The 24,467-nt window shown below is 38.5% G+C and overlaps 1 protein-coding gene across 4 annotated transcripts in view; it reads right to left on the reverse strand.

Moving 5' to 3' along the window:
* ACVR2A (activin A receptor type 2A) overlaps positions 1-24,311 on the reverse strand; it is a 65,020-nt gene extending 40,709 nt beyond the window's left edge. For 2 of the 4 annotated variants that reach the window (XM_064514576.1, XM_064514575.1), the window contains exon 1: positions 22,457-24,310. In XM_064514576.1, coding sequence (XP_064370646.1) covers positions 22,457-22,511 — 55 coding nt within the window. In that variant the 5' untranslated portion in view covers positions 22,512-24,310. Of the gene's footprint in view, positions 1-22,456 lie in introns of all 4 variants that reach the window. The other 2 variants (XM_026097593.2, XM_026097596.2) reach the window with 2 other exon arrangements.
* Between the last annotated feature and the right edge of the window lie 156 nt (positions 24,312-24,467).

Genomic DNA, 24,467 nt, shown 5'->3' on the forward strand with positions numbered 1-24,467 from the left:
TCCTAAACCAAAGATGTTTACAGCATGCAAATCAATGAAAATTTGCCTTAGAGAAAGCATTCAAGCCAGCCAGTTCTGTTTTATTTAACTTTGCAAGAAGGCCTTAAGAATCCATTTGTCAAAGTGTTGTATAAAATGTTTAGTGTTAGCATTTCAATATGTTAATTCAAAGTATTAAGATAATCTACCAGAGTTTTATTAAGCAAATATTCTCAGGAAACAAAGGTCTATATACTGAACGAGGGGTATAAGGGAGCCCCAAATGGTTCTCAACTACAAAAGCACATACATGTGAAATGGCAACTCTGGTCCAGCCAGTAAATCAATTAAGTACTGGGCAATGCTTTTAGAATAGGGGGTGCTCAGATCTGCTGTTTGAGACTTGCATTCAAATCTTTTATTTTGATTAATTTTCCCCTGATTGCTATGTCAACTGCAATCAATCTCACTTCAACAGCTTTCAGGGGATTCCTGAGTTGCAATAGCTCCACACAGCTCCATCTGGGTAAGTAGGAATATCTTCTTTCCAGTATTTCCAGAATTGGGCTGGGCTGAGGAGCAGGTCTGTTCCTTGCCTTCCTTGAGTGCCTCCAAGCTTTACTTCCAATGCAGCTTCCTGTACTTATCTTATCGCTTCTATTACAATCCTTCCTTCTTGTACCTTGTACTCCAGAAAATTCTCCTAGCTGAGAACGTTCCTTTGCTCCCATGGAAGATAAAAGCTCTCTGGAAGAGGTCTAGCTGACCAAAAGCAGCAGCAGCAGCAGCAATAAGCCGAATGGCCTACCTCCCTGCTGTCCAGCCGTCCTCTTTAATGCAACGTAAGTAGCAATAAATGATGAACAGACAGAAAGAGCCTTCACAGCAGGTTAAGAAGCACAACGCTATGACCCTAGTCCGCATCCATGCGGTTACAGATCTCCATAGTGGTAATCATGCTCTAATATAAAAAATATTAATTTTGTTACAGAATTAAAATAAAAAACAACCCCCACACATCACTGCAGATGATACAACAAAACTGAAACAGTTTTAGCATTGTATAACTAAGGACTGGGGAGGGGGAAAAACAAACAAACGACGTCAAAGGACAGAGTAATGCACAACTCGCTGCCTCCAAAACAGACTTACAAGAGTTGCATATGCATTAAATATTATTTATTATCCAGCTACCTTTTCTCAGGTCATGTCTTGTGTACAGATGTAAAGTATCCAGCAATCTGTCCATTTTGTGTACTTGAAGAACATATTGTAATGGGCCATGTTCCCCACCTTGGATTTAAGACACCACTGCGGTCTAGAAACTACAAACCACACGCTTCACATAAACAATTTTACCAACAGACTTATGTAATGCACTTAGTGGCAACAGCATAACGTATAATAAAAATAAAAATCTATCTGTTTTAATACTTAACAGAACTACCCAAAATGTTTTACTGAATGACCATCATATAATTTATTAGTATTAAAAGGATTCCTTTCATTTAAAACTTCCCCATAAAATATATCAAGTTTTCAAATTGGCCCTATACAATCTTCACTCAATAAATAAGCAAATAAACAGAAAATCTAGTTTTTCTGCATCTCAGAAAAACATTTCCAGTTGTACTTAAAGAGTGTTAAAATGAAGTTAATTATCTCCCAAAGCAATAAAAGATTTAATACCAAAATAAAAAAATTTTAGAAAATCTGTCTCCTTTCAAGTTTTTTGCTTTGCCATTTAGTGTGCACTTACCAATCCCTCATAAATTATTATATTCGGGTTCTGTACTTGTCACTGCTGCTTTTGATCCTTTAAACAGCTTGAAACAGCCTGGCTGAAACACCCTTAGTTGTGAGGATGGTGGGGGGTGTGGGAGGAAGGTGTGCGTGCGCATGCCTTGGTTTGGCAGAATAAAACAGATACTAACAGAACATTAATATCAGACCCAACAGAAACACAGATGACTGCAGCAAGAAGAAAATCACAGAGTCAGAGACTACAGAAGCCACCAACTATCTTTAGGTATATATCCACCGGGGCGGGGGGGGGGAACGACACTTCTTTTTTTTTAAACAAAATGTTACGCTGATTCACTCCCTATGAAATCAAGTAACTTACTATATAGAGTAACTTTGGCTGTATTTGAACTCAAATTACAGTTTTCAGGCTTTCAAAAGACAAAACACCTATTTATTGCTGGTTGCTGAGCATATCCAAATTTGCAATTTTTACAGTATTCAGAGAAGATACTTGGTATCTTCCTATATAAAGAGACATACATACAAAAAAGTTAAGACAGTTTGTGAGGTTCAAAAAAGGAAGATGATAGATGTAACAGAACCAGTTTTAATCAAGATCAAAGCTGTAGGAGAATGCAGACAGACAGTCTAGACTGCTCTACTTCTCAAAGCCTAAGCATATAAAGCAACATCTGCAAAGATCATTAATCACATTTAGTCTACAGTCTTATCACCTCCTAAGCAAGGAGAAACTACTTTTACTTAAAAATCATATGTTTATCTATGACAGGCATTTCTAATTATCTTTAAATTAGATATTTATTACTGATTACAAAGCTATTATCCTGACTTTGAAATATGCTAGCTTAATTTTATGTACACTTACATAGTTCCCCTGAGTGAAGGATTTGGGAGCGTACAGGACAGAAGAAAGTACTGGTAAGGAAACTGAACAACAAAATTTTTGCACTCTTAGTATAAAATGGAAATTATTTAAATATTAAGTTCTGCTTTGCACTTCTGCATTTTAGACTATAATTCAGCAGGCAGCAATAATGTGCAAGATATTTTAATATACACTTTTCTTCCTTAAACTAGCTTTGGGAAACGACTTGATAGTATGAATTATCAGCTCAGATTTTTTTTCCTGATTCTTTTCTATAAAGAAAGGTTAGCTTGCTGACATTTTTAAGGGGAATTAAAAACTGCAGAAGTGTTGGTTTACATTCTCTCTAGTTTCTTTTATGATTTGGTATACTCACTAGCAATCATTTAATTTTTTTTTATTAAAAATGTCTTACACTAAAAAGTTTTCCCTTCTGCTGACACTCCCTAACTTATGCGCAATATCCCTCCCTTATGTGTAGTATTTGTCATCAAAAGCACTAGGAAATTATTGGAGCTACCTGAAAAAATTCCTTTAATCTAGTAGGTCAGTCTACAACTTAATTATGTAAATTCAGACTGTTCAGAGCATAAAATTAGATCTATCCTTCAACAGGAGGCTGGGAGAAACCTACCCACCAAAAATCCCTCAGTTTATAAATCCATGGCAACAGCTGTGAAAATCTAACAACATTTTAAACCCAGTGGAACCCTCCTCATCACAAAACAAACAACTGCAACCAGTAAATTCTGCATCAAGCTCAACTTTTTAAAACACCACCACATCCCACAGAAAATCTAAGGGAGTACAGCAAGCATTTCAAAATCTATGATTCTTATACAAAATTTAAATGTTATATTTTTCAGTTAAAAATATAAACTGTAAACCCAACTTTTTTACAGGTAACTGAAAATACTGGGTTTTTTATATTTATACTTAACATTTCTGATGTCAGAAATTCCTTCTCATGTCATTTCTTAAAGAGAATGAGAATTCTTAGTCTCTCAACACCAGAAAATTTGTAGACAACAAAATCATTCCTGTAAACCTTTTTTTCTGAAACTTCATTTTCAAAGTTCAAGCTTCAAAAGGGACAGCATTTTTCAGCAATAACCTCACCAATGCCATAGTAATCTCATCTCAGACTAAAACAGTCAGCATTGGGCTCAAGTGAACGTGGCAAGCTCCTGTGCTCTATTCCCCCAGCACATGCAGGAGAAGCAGCATCCTACAACTCTGCAGTATTTCTGTAGTGCTGGAGTTCACTTGCGTCTGTTCTAGTTAAAGAATTACCTATCTTTAGTGCTACTGACAACAGATTTTTAACCTCCTAAAACCTTCCACCTGTGGAAAACAGGGGGCTCTGAGAAACATCCTAGTATACTGTAATTTAAGTTCTTTACTTGCTCAGGAAGAGAGGATGGAGAGTTAACAGGAATTTCCTGCAGAGCTGCCAGGGCAGCGGGCTGGTGACAAAAAGCATTAAACAAAAACAAGTAGAGTGGCGTAAGAGAATACAAAACAAGGTGTTCTTTTGATGTTTAAGTTGGACACCTCTCAGCACCACACCAAGGCAATCTTTTTTCTGGTCTATTGTTCAAATTACCTATCTGAGGTAGTCTGCCAGGGTATTACAAGTTAAAGAATAAGTATTCAGGTAAGGCGGGAAATTTTAAGTATCAAAAAAAGGTTCAGAGATTTTCTCAGAGCTTGGCTATTTATCTTCAAAAACTAGGGACTGCTATGGGCTGTAAAAGCTTTTATTATGTCAAATTTTAACTAGATAAACTTAATAGAATGATTAAAACTAAAGGGACTATTTTTGGTTTGTACCTAGTAAAGAAAATTTCATTTCTATTATACTGCAGCTATACAAACTTAAACTGCTAGTCTGCGCTTGTTTTTCTCACGTCAGAAGGAATATACAAATATGCCATTAATCCGTATCTGTAAAAATCTCAAGAACATGTTAACTTTTTAAAGTCTTTGAAGACAATGAGAAGCTCACTCTGGCAGAGTGCAAGAGCACAGTGATTCTTTTTATGTAAGGTATTTAACAACTCAAGCATGTTTGGTGCTAATGTCACCAAACAGCCCATCACACAGCTACCAAACAGCTAGCCTGCACCACTTTTAAACATTTGCTCCCTTGGCCATATGGTTTTCAAAGCTGTCATTTTGTATTTCTTCCCACAGACCTATGCTACTTCTTTGCTATGAGTATTGCTGCTCCCTTTAGAAAGCAAGCTTTGCCTTTTGGGAAACAGGGAGATTCTTCACTGTAACAGTGTACAGACACCTAAAGTGAGCACCTTCCCTTCCCATCTAAGCAGCTTAGCATGAAAGAAGCACTGTTTCTCCAAGAACCTTACAGATGCGCATTTTGTACTACAAGTCCAGCTAGCAAGCTAGCCTCACCCGAGGGTAAGAATTACTCTTCTGTTTTTTGTGTGGAATAGGGAATTAAACACACAGCCTAAAAGAAATGACACCATGGCTATGTAAGTTTTGACAGTTCTCTTCAAGCTACAAATGGAAAAAAGAAATCCAGAAGCCCATATAAATATATGAACCAAGGATGTACATGATGGAAGAAAACAACAAAACAAACAAAGGAAGTACAGCCCTTGCTACTAGAAATTAGTCTTCTAAATATAGATATCAATTAAGAAAATGACATCTATTGACCTGAAATCCTGATGACACGCTAGGATATGATTTTGACCTTATTTTTTTTATTCAAGTAAAAGTGAAAACCAGACCAAACAGTGAAAAACAGAACATCAGTGTTGTTACTACATTAACAGAAAAGTCTTCCACAATTTGATAGACAACAGTCCTAAATTTGGCGATTAAAACACCATGTTCCATGCTAATAAAAGTCTCCTCAGAGACTCCTAAACATGTTTGAAACATACTCCCCCCCACCCCCCAAAAAAGAAAATGACGCCAATCTCTCCTATATATATAAGCTAAGAAGAAAAAAAGACACTTGGTATACTCCACTAGTTTACCTCTGGAAGCACCTGACAGACAGGTTATCTGCTACAGCATCTTCAAGACTACTTCTAAGAAATTACTGCAATATCAGACACTCAGACACTTCCCGTAGGAAAAAAATATTTTTTTTCCAGTTGCTCTGCTCAAAATATTACTAAAAAGGAGTTATGGTTATAATTTTGCCCATTAATGCCCTTCCCCTGTAAGCACAAATTCAGCAGTACTTCCCAATCTATACTTTAAGCCATGGTAGAAGCTACATGGTTGCTTGGAATAATGCCAATTTCTCACAAAATTCCTCAAAAATAACATTCCTCCCATTGCAGATGGAGGCAGACAAATAAACAGCAGAGAAATATCTCTTTGCGGATTGTATATCATAGACCAATACTAAGTAATTATCCTGAGTTTTTGGTTCCACAGCATTTTGGAAAACAAGACTACCATATACCAACTAAAGCTCTGCCAGAGCTAGCAACAGAGTTCTTTCTTGACTCCCCACCTCCATAGTTACACACAGCACACAAGAACAAGAATCCTTCCAGACTATCAGTGATCCTGGGAGGTGACTGTAAGTCCAGAAACTTTGAACCATAAGTTCTAAACTGGCTTATTCTTAGGACCAGGGAAAAGATACCTACATTTCAATCAGGAAGCACAAATCACAGGCTGTATTATTATACATGAACCGGTTTTAATCTATTTAGCACGAGCAACCTTAACGTTAAAGAAGCAGCAGCTCAGCACACCAAAGCAACCTAACAAGAACCCAGGATATTTACTTTGTATTAGCCAATATCCATTTGCAGTGTATTGCCACTATAACTAAAATCACCTAGAATTAAAAAGCTTAAGCAAGGAGCATGTTATATTGAATACACTGACACGGTATGCTTCAAGCCTGGAGAGTCTGAAGAGATTTCAGACATCAACTCTGTCTCAGATCAATAATATACACTCATGGAAACAGATTAACTACCTAGCACTTCCTTTGAACCTAGCACTGTGAATTTAACTGGCACTTGTCTTGCTTCTACTTTCAGATCCCCTTCATGCCCTTAAGTGTACCTTCTTCCAGAACTGTGCAAGAGGAACAACTATGGAGTCACAACTACATTGTGAGCTACGGTTTAACTCTTCAAAAGCGTACGGTATATGGAAGCAAAGTGAACTTTGCACAAGATTATAAATGCTGATCCAGCTCACTCACTAGCCACACAACTACTTGGTCCAGCTCAAGCTGAAGGGAGGAGGCTGTGGAAATCTGTCTTAGGGAGGAGGAGGACCACTCCCTTCTCAGCACAAGTCAGTAGTTACACACAATCACGTGTGAAATGAAAGCAAATCTTTAGTGCAAAGAATATTTCTTTAATGTTGTCATCTCAAAGATGTATACATACAAAAACTCCAAAGTGCTAAAACTGATGCTAGAACTTCCCTCTGTCAGGAAGAGATGAGAAAATGAGGGTATAACAAACAGTAATTATTTTTCATGAACTGTTGTAAAGATTTTGATATTAAGGTGGGAACTCAGTATAAGAACTATGAATAAAAACAACAGGTCTGCCTCATTTTCAGTAGAAATATTCTTTAGAGGAGAATGTTTCAAAAGTATCAGACAACAATAACTCTAGGCTTAACTAAAAGCTTTTAGCAGGAGTCTTCAGTGATCAGGAATTATTTGATCTGGAGGTTCCATCCAGACCATGTCTAAGCACATCTGAGGGAACTATCCCCTATTACCTCATTCATTTCCGAGAACACTTTTATTTTACACAATGTTTTGAAACACTGAGTTCTACATTTTAACTACATATTGTCTGTAAAGGTGCTTTTTTTGTCTAAAGCAGCTTCATTGACCACTTCACCAGATTCGATATGAAGCAGCTAGCCAGAAGGCTGAACAGGAACAAAGGACAAGCTGACAAGGTACTCAGCCCCAGAAGCATCCCTGAGTGCATTACTTATATATTACCTGTAACTGATAACTATGTTGGCATGTGCTAAAAGGGAATTAACTTCAAGTTCTTGATGATTTAAAAGAGAATGAGGCTTGAAAGCTGAATCCTCTAGTCTGATGCTTGGAAGTCTTAAGACACTTTTAAGGTAAGAGAACTGAAAACAACTAAAGAGATTTCAAGTTGTTTAAATTTAGTTTAGAATTAGTTATATATACACATTCCTTTATAATTATGTTTGCAGTTATTAATAAAAAAGGATTTTAAAATCTAAGAGAATGCATGTGTTTAATAGCAAAATAAAGCCTGTTCAGGTATTAAGGAAAGGGGCAGAATGAAACTGATGCGTTTTTAGTGTTGTGTTTTCTTTGAGATAGCCAGCAATTCCCATTACGCTGACACTTTAAGAGAACTGTGTTTCCAAAGTTGTTTTTGGAGCATCTTACAGAGCAATGGCAATCCTAAACAGTAGTTCAAGGGCTTATGCTGCCAGATGTTCCTGAAAGAGGAGAAGCAGTTTTCTTCAGGGCAGACACAGGTACTCTTCTTGCCATAAATGAGGAACTAATTCAGCAATAAATTCTCCTGGTGGTCCAGAAGAATATCAAAGCTTCACCCCCCCCCCCCCAAAAAAAAAAAAAAAAAAAAAAAAAAAGTTACAGAGAAGTCTCATATCTTGCCTGTTTCTTCTACAGTAGTGGAAGAGTACTAAACCAGTGCATAAAAAGCTGTATCATTACGTTCAACAGGAGAACCACCGTTCTCAATAGTAGCCTTTTGAAATCAGTGGAAGAACACCTTCTTTTTTTTAATTTTTGTTTTTCAGGGGTAATGATTATCTACAACTAGTCAACACAGTCAACAGCTATTAGGTAAATCAGTGGCAGAACACTAACAGTGACTCACTCCCTTGCCCTGCTATAAAGAGTGGCAAGACTAGAGCTTTAGAGACAATGCAGGGAATTCTAGGCTTTTATGAACTACTTATAGCAAAAGTTTCCTTGAACAACAAGTGAGATAAATATACTTTATTATGTTCTAGAGTTAAAGATGAAAGTAGGTGTCAATGCGGCTGTAACATTCAAACTGTTATGAATCTTCGTTCCTTCTCTTATATCGTTTATTTGATCATAGTATTATTTATGCAGAACTATCAAGATTGATTCTCTTCCTGCTGGAAGGCAGAAAACATTTTGATTGTCTCAGGCTTAAGTACCACAAATCAGACACCTTTAAGGTTACGTGAAAAATAGGCTTTCTGAAGTGTTCTCTTAGGCTTGGAGAGTAACTTGATTTTACAGGCCATTGTATCATTTATTATTTCCTACCTCAGTATGTGACCAGTGAACCTGGGAGACAAGAGAATTTTATCACCCGTTCATTCGATTCAGGGTCCACAGATGTGGGTTCCAGCTCTACCACTTTGTAAAATGCTCTGTGGAAATACAGGAATTTGACCTCACTGGCTAGCAGTCAGGCATTCTCCTGCTATCTGTGAAATATTCAAGGAGTGCAGTGGAAAAGGGTGCAGCTTAAGTAAAGGATGACTGAGAAAACTTCTCATTGCCATAATCCTGCTCATTCTCATTTGCAAGCCTCATACGTCTACACAAAGAGCAGTAGTTCTATATCAGTGAAACTGAAGATGTAGAAGGATACCATCTATAGCGACTTTACATCAGGCACTGGCCTATCATTCGGCCTAAAAATGTTTCCCTACAAACCCTAGAGAATAATGAGGCATAAAGATGTTTAAAAAGCGAGGGGGGGGGGGGGGAATATCACATGACAACAGGCATGCACTGAGATCCTCTGAACCACTCTGAAGAAAAGCAGTTCTTTTTAAGGATAGAAGTTACTAGCAGTGATAAGTAATTTTGTTATTTTTCCCTTCTTGCTTAAGATGGATAAGGAACAGCTCTATACATTAACTGTGTTGTGCCATTTTGCCTTGATATTTCGTTTCCTAGGTCAGTTTACACAGAATCACTGCGAGCCCTCATTCCACCCATCTCATTCCAAGCTCCTCTCATCTTTTACCCCTTGTCCTCATTTGATACCACTTGCAGAAAGCTCCTTGCATTTCTTCCAAGTTGCTTTCGTTGCTTTAGCAAATTGAATCAGCCCAGCACTATGCCAGCCATGAGGGCTGGTGTTTGAGCGGGTTCAACTGACAGTGAAGTGTAACTTCACCCTAAATTGGGTATGTGGGGGAGGAAGAGGATACAGAGGAGAGGAACTGTAAGTCTCCCAGCCCTACAGTCAGTCTTTTCTTGTATGTCATGTCATACACAAAGCTGACAGGACTACAAGATGCCAACACTAACAGGATGTTTTGAAGTAACATTTTTCATTGGGTATAATTTGTAAAAGTTTTGACCCTATGTCAAATACAGAATCTAGCTTAAAGCAAGAAATGCAATCTAAAAGTGCCATACAACAGAAATTTTAAGTAAAGACACTTCAAAGGGGCTTCAGGAAAGGAGGAACTTAACTTCTTACCATACAGAGAACTAGGACTTGTTATCAGAAAGAGAAAAGGAGGAAAAACTGATTTTGATTAGAGAAGGACAAGTTATTCAGAAGACTCCTTTAAGAGATACCAGCTGTCACCTTTAACAACCGAAGCAACTGTAAGAACCCTTTTGGACAGGTGGTAGAAGTTAATTCGCTATTTTATTAAGCGGGCTGAGCTACTGGAGGCACAAGTAAGAAACATGCACTTTGCTGGCTTATTTTTGAAGCTTTATTCCATTACTGAATGTCTCCTGATTAAAAAATAATAATCTAACAATAAAAACGACCAAGCAAAATCTGACACATGCTAGATGCTCACTGCATTTATCATCTGCAGCAAGGATTTTGCAGTTTATTAGTAAGATTTTAAGAGTTTCCGGCAAAATCTACAGCCTGTATAGTGAATATGTCAGTCCGTGCTTGAACAACGGATTTCCCAAAGAAGCGTTGAGTTTGCACACAAACTTTTTCCTTAGAAAAATGTTAAGACTGACTTGGGCTAAAAGGAAGACAGTGAGAAGAATAGTTTCAAGTTCAAATGATCACCTGCAGCTCCCCTTGAACATACTTTGTGAGCATGTAAATATCTCGAAAGTCTATGAAAAAACAAATTCAAGCACACATTTTTACCCTTACATATGTGAAAAGTGCATACTTGTCACCCGCCTCTTCTCTCGCATATTGAAAACTGCTAGCACTCAGATAAGATTTAAGAGTCTGAGTTGATGTTCTGTACATTACTTGTTGAAAGAAGCTTCACAGTCTGACCAAGATGAGTACACTGAACTGAAAAATATAAATAGGTTTTCTACACAGATATGACCAATCCTTGCATTTGCTACTAATGAAAGAGCTTCCAATATCAAAATATTTATAACAATGCAGAAAAAAAAAGTATGGATTGCTAGAATTACTATTAACATTAATAAGAAATACTTTAGCAAAAGCTGTATCAAGGTTCTAGAAAATTTCCATCAGTCACCAAATAAAAAGCTCATCTTACTCCATTAGGCGTCATTATCCTTGCAAAATTGATAAGACATTTCATCAAATTCTAAAGTTTACTAATCACTGACTACAGAAAATCCAAGAATTATAGAATTTCAGTTCTCACATAGCCTTAGAGTAATAGCAGTAACACCACAATCTGTCACTTTCTGTACATATACTCAGCACTCCTTAGATGTTTTACGGCTGAATCCTCATGACAGGACATCAGAAGATGGTTCTCCTTAGGATATGCTTAGAGTGTTTTCCTTCTGATCAGAATTCTTCCTGATGAGCAGAATATTGATTTTTTGCAAATTATATGTTGTACAGCCTCTGCATAGGCATTACCAAAAGCAGGTACTCATTACCTGAAAGGATGCTAGATAAGAACAGAATGGAGGATGAGTGGGGAAAGGGAGTTTAAGTTCAACTTGTCCAAAGTACAATTCCTCCATTTTGAAGGGCCAAAAAACAGCCAAAAGGAATTCTGCTTTATTTGCCATCTTTGAATTCCATCAGAATGTTTTTAAGCCACTGGGAAAACAAAATAAACCCGCCCACATCTACATACTAGAGTCTGTCAAGGCTTTTTCAAGACAGAGCCATTCGATTTCCATTACAAGAAAAAGTGGGATCTAAGCACTTTCAGCTTTTTTGAAAGCCTCCAACTAATGTGATTTCGTACTTTCCCAAGTGAAGAACACTACTTCATTCAAACCGCCAAGATTTTTTTTTGATAGGTTTTTTTTCCAAAGTATTGGCAAGTCACTCCACACTATTGTCTAGTGAGTTTGGAGTGGTTGTTTTATTTAGGGAGAGGAGGGAAGGGCAGGGAGGGAATCAAAAACATCTTGAGTTTTTAAATAAACTTCTTGTAAATTATTTGTGGTTCCAAATCTTGGTCTTAGTACATATATGGTACATATGAACTAATTATAATCTCACTACTGATTTATACCATTCTACAGATGGAAGGTTAGCCTGACACTTGATGGTTTTGGCATGCACTAGAAAAAAAATCAAGTTAAACAAAATGTAATCAAACCATTAAATAAATGTTTGTAGTAAAACTTACCGCATTTTTATTTTTAAAAGCAGTTTTTAAGACAATTCTTTTGACAAGGTTTTTGTTACATTTAACAAAATATAATTATCAGTAGGACTAATTTGCAACACAGACTCTTCCCAAATTAAGTATCAAAGAATTAAAACCAAAATATTTAACTGGTGGCCTTCCCTATACTACTTTTACTGTAAAGTAGCTTTATAAACAAATGAAAAATAAAGAGACTGTAGTTTATTATAAAAGCTACAGAAATGTAAACAATTGTGTGTTATTTAAAATTAAAGCAACTTTAACAATCTAAGTTTTTCAACCCTGAAACATGAAAATATTTAAAGAAACTTCTTCCATTACAAAATTGCTATGAGCTGGCGAGAACCATCTGCACCCTCTACTGACAAATGCTACCAAAATTTGCTAAAATTAACAGCTATTTCCTGCTATGTTTAATTTTGTCTCACACACTTAATATAACTAAACAACGAAATTAAATCACTTCCCTGTTTGTTTGGACCTTCCCCAGAATTCCTAGAAGGAAATAATTTTTTTTTAATCTTAGAAGGCTCAATAAAATGCTTGTATATATTTAGAAATGACTTTTAAATACAGACTAAATTTCAACTTACATGCTGATATTGACATCAAGCCAATCCACATATTCGAAATACAACTGACAGAATAAAGATCACTATGATCATTTAGCCAGTATTTAAAAACTAGAGATTAGTTTTATCTAGATAAGATAAGAACTCTGAGCCTGAAAAAAATAAGGTCATATTATTATGGCTTCAGTTACAAAAAAACTCCCAATCACAAGTTTGTACGCCACCAAAAGAAACGAAACTGTTGAAAACAAGCTAACAATCAGCCATGCTAACTAACAAATGAAGGTCAAAACATAGCCAGCATGTGATTGGAACAGAACCACTCAAATAAGAAACACAGCAAGAGCAGGAAGAGAAATAACACAAGCACAGTCCCTCAAGGATGTATTGTAGGACATATGCCATTTAATACCTTTATCAACGACCTGAAGGAGAAGGCAAAATGCACCTCAACAGGTTTGCAGATGACACCAAACTGAGGGATGCTCAAGGGCAGGGCTGTCATTCAGGGGGGCCCAGAGAGACTAGAGGGATGGGCCAACAGGAAGCTTGTGAGATTCGACAGGGACAAATGCAGAGTCCGGAGCCTTGGGACAGAGCATGTTCTCCATCAGCACAAGCCCAGGACTGTCTGTCTATAGACACCTGGAGGTCTCGAGAACCATACACTAAATGAGTCAGCAGTGTGCTCAGGCAGTGATGAAAGTTAACAGCCCACTGGGCTGTAACACGTGGAGTAATTATTCCTTTTACTCAGCACTCATTAGACCACTTCTGGAATACTGTGTTTAGTTTTGGGCCTCTCAGTACAAGAAAGATGTTGAAGAACTCGAGCAGGTCCAGTAAAGGGCCACAAAGATGGTCAGGGCCTGGGACATACAATCTATGAGAGGTGGGGGGAACTGGGCTTATTCAGCTTAGAGAAGAGGAGGGTTGTGGAAGGGAGGGAGGACACTTACTAGGGGCATTACGGTTCTTAAGAGAAGGTTAATGAAAAGACACAGCTAGGCTCTTTACTGGTGCACTGCGAGAGAATGAGACGCAAAGGTCAAATTAAAACAGAGATGGTTCTGACTCAATGCAGGGAAAAAAATTTCACTACGAGGATAACGCTTCATTTGGAACAGGCTGCTCACAGAAAGACTGGGAATCTCTGCCCTTGGACAGTCAAAATCCAACTGGACAGAGCCTGGTCTGAATTCATAGTTGACTCTGCTTAGAGCGGGGGGCTGGAGTAGATGACCACCCAGTGACCCAAATAAATCTAAGATGTTATGATTTCAAAAAATAACTTCAAAAAGGAAACCATCATTTCTATTCAGAGCCATTATTATGGCATGACTTTAAAAAAACCCCAACAGTATTAGGCAGATTCCAAGATGTTGGTAACTATCGACTGTAACATTGTTGCATTAACAGCCTACAATGCTGTAAGACAGAAATAGCCTTTAAACACCAGGCAAGTATTTTATTCCTCAAAAGCTGTATCTATACTGCAGAACACAACAGGTCCAGGGACTGTTTGCCAGCCCTGACGAAACCCTAAGCATCACAGACTGACCACATCCATTCCACACAGCACTTGATCACTGACCTCTTTACAGCTCTGGATTATGTTCTTCCAGCCCCAAAGCATACTGCTCTTTTGGGAACGGGGATGGTTTGCCGTTTGAATGTCCCCCAAAATGCAAAGGCTAAGCCATAATCCAATGCAAATCAATATTCACAGCACACTGAAAGTACATGCATCATGCTCTAAAACGTGATACGAGGGCATGCAGCAGCACTGAAGATGCAGAGGCAGCTGCAGGAAGTCTGGTACCGTCTTGTCTGTACTGCCTGCTGGCACTGGCCCCTGGCCTGCACTATCCCTCAAACTGTGCCTGGATGCCATCTCACTAGATACCAATTGGCACAAGCTAAAACTATGTCAGGAAATGTGCTAACAGTTAAGCAGTATTCATGTTCACTTTGTGGCCTCATTTTACTAAGAATTCTAGAAACAGCCAGAAAAAGACAAACCACTATCTCAGAAATGAGCATATATCATCTCTAGCACGTTCTTCAAGTCTACAGTCAATCGCATTTAAACCACCGACTTGCTTTCCCCCACTGCATTTTTTCCAAGAGCAAAAATTACACATTGATTTATCTTCACAAGCAGAAGCAGTATCTTAAAGCTTTGATGTTTTGATCACCTTTTCCGTTTCTAAAAGTGATGGATATACCCATCCAACTTAAAAACTCAGTCTGTCACAAGCAACTTCACAACTTTAGTTAAAAAAAAGAAAAAAAAAAAAAGAAGAAATCAACTCCTTTCCAGTGAAATGATAACACACTGAATGCATCCCACTTTGGAATGGAAAATGCGAGAAGTTAAAGCCTGATTAATATTTTGACCTGTACTATAGAAAAGCAACGAAATTCTGAAGCAAGAAAGAGCTTATTCTCATTTTTTAAACAATTATACAGACATTTTCTGAAAACAAGACCTTTAGATGCAATCTAAAGTCTTAAATAGCCATTCAGGTATAAGCTTTCAACTGCATCATAAGAATTAAAACAGTAAAACATAACTTGTTCACTGTCATCATTTTAAAGACAGTGGAGTCTTCTGAAATATGAAGACAACTTTATTGAGACGCAGAACAAAGCTAGATTAGACAGCAGTACCTATCTGCTGATATTAAGGAAATCAAAATGCTATTTTTGCATTTGCAGTTTAGTTAATGATTTTCCTCAAAGTTCAGGAAACAAAAAGAATTCGAGACATTTTCTTGGGCTTCATTTTAGCCAAGATCTAGCATTTACAAAATGTTGATTCTTCCTGAATATCATGCTCTTCACTCAGTTCAATTCACTAACCATCAGCAACATTTCTCTCATGTAATACAACAGTTAAAAAAGCAAAAAAAAGTATCCAGGCATTTCTTAAATGCTCATCACACTTAAGAGTTTTCAGGGCTTGGCTTTTAATTAAATTATTGTTGCAGCATTTTCAGTTGAACTACCACTTAATACAGCTTGAGACAAATCATTAAAATTACCAGCATCCCCGATACCTTAACAAAATAAGGAACCTCAAAAGGTGATATTCAGCTATTTAAATTAGTTGGCAAGGAGGCTACATATTGTTGAAGTAACATAGGAAGTATCATAGGAAGGACACATTTACTTACAAGTCAACGTAGTTGAAAAGTTACTAACAAGCTTTCACAGCAAATAACTCAAGAATAACACTGAAATTAATTATTATAATTTTGTACTGACTCTGCATCCTGATTGAAATATTATCTTACGTCACTTTAACCATAAATACCAGTAGAATAGTATTTTAATAAGGAAAGTTTTTAGATCTCAGCAATACTTAGTTTACCCTCAAAAACAAAAAACAATGAAACGCTGAATCGTCAGTACATAGAAGTGTTCCTGTTCCTCCAATTGGCACACTGTAAAGTCATCAGGATTTCAGGTTACACAGCTGTCATTCAGACCTTTGCTGGCATCAATATAATTGGAAGGATGTCACTTGCTCTTTTTCTCTGTAATGAAGTTTCTGCCTGAAAGCCATAGTGGCATAGTTCATTAAAAGGACCATGACAAAGAAAGCTCCAGAGAGTTAAAGACTACCATTCTGCCCATCTTTCTTTGACTAAGAGTCAGAAAATGGGATTAAATTGGGAGAACTATGGAACAGGAGCCAGGCAAGAAGAGAAAAATCACACATCTTTCACTGAGCTGCTAAGCTAGCAAGTAATTCAACTTTCTGTGAGAGCATCTAACTAGAGAAGAATAGAAAGACATATTTCATGCCTCCAATACCCAGTCTTAGTAGACCCCACCCTAAGAACAATACTAGCACTACCTTCAGCTGCTCTGGCTGCAGGAATAGGTTATCTTCCCACAGATGCTTCCTTCATTTCCAGGCGTTTTTCCATTACTTCTAACCACGTAGCCAAAGATTTACACCTCCAGTTAGTAAGTAAATCATCTGTCTTTTTCTAGGCGGATTATTTGCTTCCAGTTACAGCTGTAACTAGGAAATTCAAAATGAAACCATGATTTTTGACCTTTCTCATCAAGAGCTACTTTACTGTGAAACTATTAAGGAATAGTGCCTTAGCAATATTTACTGCAGTGAATAAATCCTTCTCCTCTGGTCTCCCTCCACCAGCAATTCAAGCTTTTGGTGCAGCTATTGTAAGTTTGGGATTCCTAGCTACAAAGCTATGCAGTGTAAACAATATGGCAGTAAATGTTAATTTTCTGTGGGATTATGCCTAAATACTCTCTGTTGCTTGGCACTGTAGCCACAAACTGTTTCTAAGGGGGGTGGGGGAACCCACAACACATATATTGTAAGGGAGAGAAAATAAGAGATGCCACATAAAGTCACTGGCATCCAATAACATTTCAATTTCCATATGGAAATAACAGGAAATAAGATGTGCTGAATGTTAAGCACCAAGGCAACAAAAACACATTAAGATTTCATCACACAAGAACTTGGCTGTAAAATTCGTAATTTTCTTGATCTTTTTTAAGAGTTCTCATTTTCAGGAACATCAGATAGCTAACAGACCATGTATTTTACCAACCGGCTAAAGCCGACATTTGCATTAATCTGCTTTCTGTTAATTAAGTGCTGGAAATGCATCTACCCTTCACCAAGAAATCTCTTCTACCATCAGATTCCTAGGCAACTTCTATCGTTTTACAGCCCATTTTAGAAGAGTTATTCTCCATATGATTTCCAAGGGTAAATACCTAGGACTTGCTATATCTTAGCTCTGAATACAGTTCTCCAAAAGACTACTTTTGCACATACTGTCTATCCCATTTTTCTGTGAGTAAAGAGAGTTACTACCATCTTTTAAGAGCTCCAGAAACTAAACATATAAACTTTATAATGTTGACTTATAAGAGAACTGAATTCCAATTCTAAAGAGAAATAAGTTACGGGAATTGAAAGCCAGTCATTGCCAAAAACAGAAACGTTAAAAGCAATAGCTAGAGTAGAAGAGAGGAACACCAAGAATTAAAAACAGTTAATCTTTTTTTTTCCTCCCTACCTAAGGGTACCATTTTATATGGCAAAATAGAATCTCTCCACTTGAAGTTAAAAAAGTTATTTTTCCTCTCATCGTCATTTGAAAACCGACAGAACCTGTCATCTAAAGGCTTTCACCCCCAAATTCCAGTAGGGTAGAAAAAAAAAAGAAGTGGCATTCAAACACTATCCATTAAAACCAGATAAAAATTAGTATTTACTATAGCAATAATTATTTTCTTGCAAGCTTCAACAGCAAAAAAGTTTTCACCTCACACATTAAAAAGCCCCAAACTTACACAGCATCTAGCATTCGAAGACAAACTTACTGAAATTTTTTCTAGGAAAAATGACTTGTGTCTGAAAGGCAGACATGGGAATAAACCCATGCTAGCTGCATTTGTGATTAAATACTTGTCAAGCAGAGTTCCACTAGAACTATGCTTACATTTTCTAATACAGCATTAGTATGATTTTAGATATTTTTCATATCCCAGAAGATTTAGGTTTTGTAACTGTTAAGTATTAACAGATTATATAGATTCTTCTCAGAATTCTATTTATAATCAAAGTTAAAACATCAACCTGGAACCATAAGACTTTGCAAACTACGTTACATTCACATTTATGTAAATGTATATATGCTTGAAAAAGACATTAAGCAGGTTTACAAGTCCTGCCCTGAACAGCAAAGTCAAGACTGTTGGGGTATTTCCCACAGATAACACACTTAACAGGAAGGGGAAAAAAAAAGTGCACTGTTTTAGAAAAGGAATCTTGAGCAGCATTTTATTTTATAGGCAGTACTAACTCTTAAGTGTTTTATTGCTCTGCCCATGCAATAAAGCGATTAGAGTTCAACCACAATCATGGACAGCCTGCCGAAAACATACCAGCAGAGTCAGTTTCACAAACTTTACTCCCAAACCTTTGGCAGGATTTCCAAGTGCTACCAAGTAAATAACGAAAGGACAGTCGACTAAGAAGTGTTAAACACACAAGCAAAATGAAACAAAACATTCTCACCTCCCACCCCTCCCTGCCTTCAGAACACCCAACCACCCAGCCTCTGAAGTTGCAGCTTAGGCTGCAGTAGTTGTATCCACATTTGAAAACAAAACAAAACAAAACAAACAAACAAAAAACCCAACCCCCTTCCCCATGTTTTCCCCTAATAAAATTCCGGGCAAGGCAGGGAATAAAATAAAATGAAAGAGTAGAAATTTCCCTGTAGAGTGAAAATACTACATCAACTACAAAGGCATTTTGACATGTCATTTCCTTCGACAAAATTACTCAAGACCCTCTCTGAAAGCTGAGTAGCTTGAGAATGATCTGGCATCAGGAAAAAAAGACAGGGCCAAAACTACTGATGGGCGTTTCCTTTTGCTTAAGTGATTTTTAACATTAATTGTGCTGAAGTGGGTTTTAGTGAGTTGGTGTCCGGTAAGAGACAGAGCTGGAGAACTACTGCAATGACAGCCTTGCAGGTACCAAAACCACAGCTGGTAACTGAGAAGTGTGCAAAAGATGGTTTGGAAAAAGCATGATTTAAAAGCAATAAAACCATCCATGAGCTGTTAGAAGTGGTAGCATCCACAACTGAATATTTTGATGCAAGACAATCTAGTACTTTAACAGCTCCCACATTTTCAACTACATAGGTGGCTATATCTCACATCACAGAAAGCTGTGAAGGCATACACTCTCTGTTCCTGAAAGTCCATAAATTAAAGCTTATTTGGAGATCATGGAGAGTGGAAGGGAGAGAAACATACTTCCCTGGGGAGGGGGAACAGTGAGATGCAGGAGAACACAGATAATATCTGAGAGAAGTGTTCGCTGCTGAATGTGCTATTTTATATACTGTTTTTCTTTAAGCTCACCTACAGTCTTCCATTATGAGAATCATAGGAAGCACATTCAGTCATTCATAAGTATTTAATTATTAGTTTAGGATCTTCTGTTCTTTATTTTTATTGTAGAAAACTTTTTCTTTATTAAAAATATGCATAGGTTTATATAAAAAGCATATTAGAGAACACACCAGGAACCTCGACCGAGGCATTTTTTTTCCACGTTTAGCTACTACACGTTCATCTCATTCTCTTGAATTGGTACAAATGGGTGCAAACCTATGTCAAATTCTATCCAAGTACCTATGAATATGTTAACAAATATTTTAAAGTGTAATAACATGACACAGATGTTCACTTTTTCCATACCTTAGTCAAAAGGGGGAAATATTTCCACTTTCTTACCAAAGATTACTACATTTCATTGGGAATGCATATGCATTTAAACTTCATGTACAGCATTTCAAATAGTAGATTATATACAGTAAAGTAAGATACCTTCAAACTAAAGACCACTTTCACATGCACCATGTAGAACAAAAATATTTTCACCTATTTAAAGAACTGTGGTAATAGCAGGCTACGTAAACAATTGTAGCAAATGACTGTATACAAAACATTAAAAATAAATAAATGAAATCAGGAAAAATCAGTCCCCCACCACACACACACACACACACTACAAGTGGCTGGAGACTGCATGCTGGAGAAAGGAAAAACATCTCTACACCTCAACTCTAGGACTTCTTCAACTACTGCCAACATGCTTAAAAAAAATGATCTGGATAGACTTTTTTCAGTCTAAAGAATGTAAAAGTGACTTTTTTCTGACCATGATTTTAGAATAAATTCATCAGATATGATTTTAACCTACACAAGTCACAGTGAACAGAAGAAACATTATGAATCAAAATGCATGTATTTCATCCTAAAGGCTCAAAAAATCTTGTAGTTTTGAATAGTAGAAGCAAAAAACTTACTGGAATTCTGTTCATTTTTATACCTACACCAGGACAGCAGACACTCTGCTATTTTAAATACTAGGATAAAAAATAGTTTAATAGTTGTTAATTATTTCGTGTTTAATACTGGAATAGCCACCAAAACAATGTCATTGATATAAGAAGCCATCCAAGACTTAGCCAGTTCTTTTGCCCATTTAGTTAAGATTACTTCTATTTTCACAAGGCATGAGAAACATGCACTTTTCATCTACCAAGAACAGTAAGAGCAAGAATGCTGAAGAAGAGACTGCTCTTGTTGCTTAACAGTTCTTTTTGATATGGAAGATAGGTAATTTCACCAAGATCACTATGCCGCGCTCTAGGCAAAAGGATCTTAATAGACGTGGAGCGGAAAGACATACAGGAAGAACAGATGGCACCAAGTCTTCCAAAAACTGCCAGTGAGGGGAGGGGGAAAAAAAAAAGAAAAAAAGTTTCCTATGAAAATATTCCTGAATTAAGAGGAATGTCATCCGAGTAACTTCAAAGCAAGGTATTAGGTCAATATAAAAGACATGCCTTTTAGTGAAAGACAAAATTATCAAAAGTAATCATGCGTTTCTTTTTTTTTTTAATGAATAGATGGTAAACCAAAAAAAAAAAAAAAAGTGTGCCCATAACCTGTTCTGCTGTTTCTCTGATTAAAACAGACAGGATTCTTTTAGTTATTTTCTGGCAGTGATCGCCATTTCACAGCACATTTAGCCCACACGGAATTGATCAATAACGCTACAGACATAGGACTAGACTATCCATTTACTAACCACAAGAAAATGTACTGTTCAGCAAAATCCTGCACATAACATTGAAATTTTAAAAGGCATTGTTGTACAGATCTAGTCACTCCCTCACAGGGGTCATTAAAACCTGAAAACTAGCAGTCAAAATACTCAGACTGATTAACAAGTTTATCTTTGCACACCGTATGAGAAAGCTAAAAAGCATACATAAACACACAGAGAGTGCTCTAGATGCGTTCAAAAATACATAAACAAATGTTACATAGCTCAGGATTAGTAGCTCATAATCGCTTTTTGTAAAACTGATGGACCTTCAAGCAGAAATGAATCAACAGTTCATCCAACCACTGGTTGCTATCATAACAATTTTCCCCCCAAAACAAGCGTACAGAAGTTCTCACACTACGCTTGTTTCTCATGACCAAGAGCTAGCATTAGAAACTGAACTTTTGTTGCTTCGAAGGCAAAATTAACAGGCTTTTGTATTACAAGATAGTGATGTACTACAAGCTAAACATAGCAAAGTACAAAGCCTTGCAAATCGCTTTGAAACTGATTTGAAAGTCTGCCTTTCGCACCTAATTCTGTGCGTACATCTATACATGCACACACCCCTTCCCGTCAGCAAAGGGCTAGCTAATACTTTCATAGTAGTAACTGTTTTAAACTAATGAAGCATTAATGAAGGCTTGGTATTCACCACTGAATGCCCCCAAACAAGAGATCTGAATGAAGTTAAGAATATTTCAGCTTGATTATTTATATTTTAAAACACGAAACGCGCTAATAATTGCACCATCAGATGATCATCTACATTAGGTGGTTATATCTCTACACGTGTTCTACAGAGTTTTTCTGAAACGCAAGGACTGCACGCACTCGAAATGATCATCTATACACATTTTGAAGAATAACAATGAAAACAGCTCCTGCTTTTACAATCACTGCCCCAAACATCTGTCATCTGAAAAGAAGATTTATCCCAATTCATACTAATGAACAAAGTTACCTTAAGCTTTCAATGCTGACCCTTACGTTTAAAGTGACAAAAATAAGACTTACCTGAAGAACACGAGATAAGAAAAACAGCGAACGCCAACTTAGTAGCAGCTCCCATTTTCCAATGCTGTTAAAACATTTAAGTGATTTTAAGTATCCAGTTTCCTCGGTCTCGCAAGCTGGAAAATCCCCCTTTCTACTGAGCCGGAATAAAGCAATCTATAGCAACATTTCTGAGGAGTATAATGTTCACAAAACAGTAAAATCAGATTTATTTAGATACTGACGATGTCTCTCCGGCTCTTTCTAGCGAGAATCCGGGTATAGGGATGGATATATTTGGAACCGTGTTTCAAAACACACGTGTCATTTGGCTTCTGTACAAATGGTGGCAAAATTTAATTCATAAAAGCATGTTACGAATCCACTAAAAAAAAGTCAACAATTAAGCCGCTGGATACTTTAGGAAAACAAAGTCTCAGTACACACTGCAATTCTTTTCCACATCAAGCTTTGTAAAGCATCCCTCGTGGGTGCTGAATATCGGGGAGTCGTGTTGAGATTAGTAAACAATGTATTTTCGTCCTCACTCCCGTTATACAACATGTAGTGTTTGGGAGAAAAACAGTTCCATTTCAGTTTCAAACGTCACAAGCCTCTGATGAAGGGAAGGATAAGAAGTTTGTCAGTTCCTTTACAAAAACTAGCCTAAAAAGAAAGCTACCAGCTACACGTGGGCAACATTTAAGTTTTCTTTAATGCTGAGGGATTTAGCGTAACCCAGAAGAGAAAAAGGGAAGAAACAACAGTCTGATAACAAACAAACCTCCAAGCCTCCTCAAAAGTGGTAAATCTCTAGTCCTTCTTCCGCCAGTCAATGAGAGCTGCACATTTCCCCTTCTCTCCCCTATTTCCACGAGCCTTCGCCTCGTCCGTTCAACACGAGCACCCTCGGATCCAAGTCAGATTTCCAATTCTTTCAGGAGATCGCCACCCCCTCCCCCCCCAGAGACTATATTTGGTATTTAAACACAGAAGAGTGACTGAAAAAAACGCAGTATCCAGCCGCTGGGGAGGAGGGTGATCGATAGGGCTTTGTGGCGGCTCCTTCCCTCCCGGACCGCCGTGTTTCTGTGGGAATCCCGCGGAGGGCAACGATGTCACAGCACACGGGAGGCGGCAGCAGCTATCGCCTCCTTCGCGGGGCTGGCGACAGGTTTCTTCCTCCCGGTGGTGCCTCTTCTGCTGGATGTATACACACTCCTCTCCAACTCCTCACGGACACATTTCTTTTTTCTTCCCGCGCCTCTACCCGCCCCGCTGCTGCTGGAGCGGAGACCCTAGGCAGTCTCCCCCTCGATCCAGTTCTTGCTTGGTTCAGCAGGAAGAAAAAGACACATATACAGGCAGCAGGGGTGGAAGGGAAAAGCCTGCCGGACTCCCGCTGTCTCTGCGCTGAGCCTCCCACACAGCGCACCCGGCGAGCCCCGGCCAGCGGGCGCAGGGGGGAGGACTCCCCTCGTCGCCCTCTCCCCTAACTCTGACCCCGGCTCACTCGCGGCTCGGAGGAAACCGCCGCTGGACGCAACTCTCCCGTCTCCCGGGCGGCGGAGGCAGCGCGGCCGAGACCAACTTTGTCCCTCCAGGAGTGCAGTTTAGGGGCTGGCGAGGAGGAAAGGCCGAGCCCGGGGCTTTTCTCTGGGCGGCGGCGGCGGCAGGAGCCGTCTCTAGAGTCTCCCGAGTCCAGCTGGCAGCTCGGAACAGCCCTCCGTACCCTGCTGCGGCTGCTGCTCCCCTGTGGTAATTTCATATCTACCCATTCACTTGTGTGGCGTGGAGAACGGACCCAAGATGGCGGCGCCCGGGCGATTGTTTTTGTTTCCTCTCCTCCTCCCCCCTCCCCCACCCTCCCCTCCTCTCCCACAGCCACAGTCACGGCGGCCCGTCGCGCGACGCCGTGCGAGCGCGCGGCGCCGCCGATTGACAGCCGCCCCGGCCACTCGCCGCCCGCCGCCCGCCGCCCGCCGCCCGGCCCCGCCCCCTGCCCCCGCCCAGCGCCGCGAGGGGCGGGGGC

This window comes from Dromaius novaehollandiae, chromosome 7 (genome assembly GCF_036370855.1).
Source record: "Dromaius novaehollandiae isolate bDroNov1 chromosome 7, bDroNov1.hap1, whole genome shotgun sequence".
Taxonomy (NCBI): Eukaryota; Metazoa; Chordata; class Aves; order Casuariiformes; family Dromaiidae; genus Dromaius; species Dromaius novaehollandiae.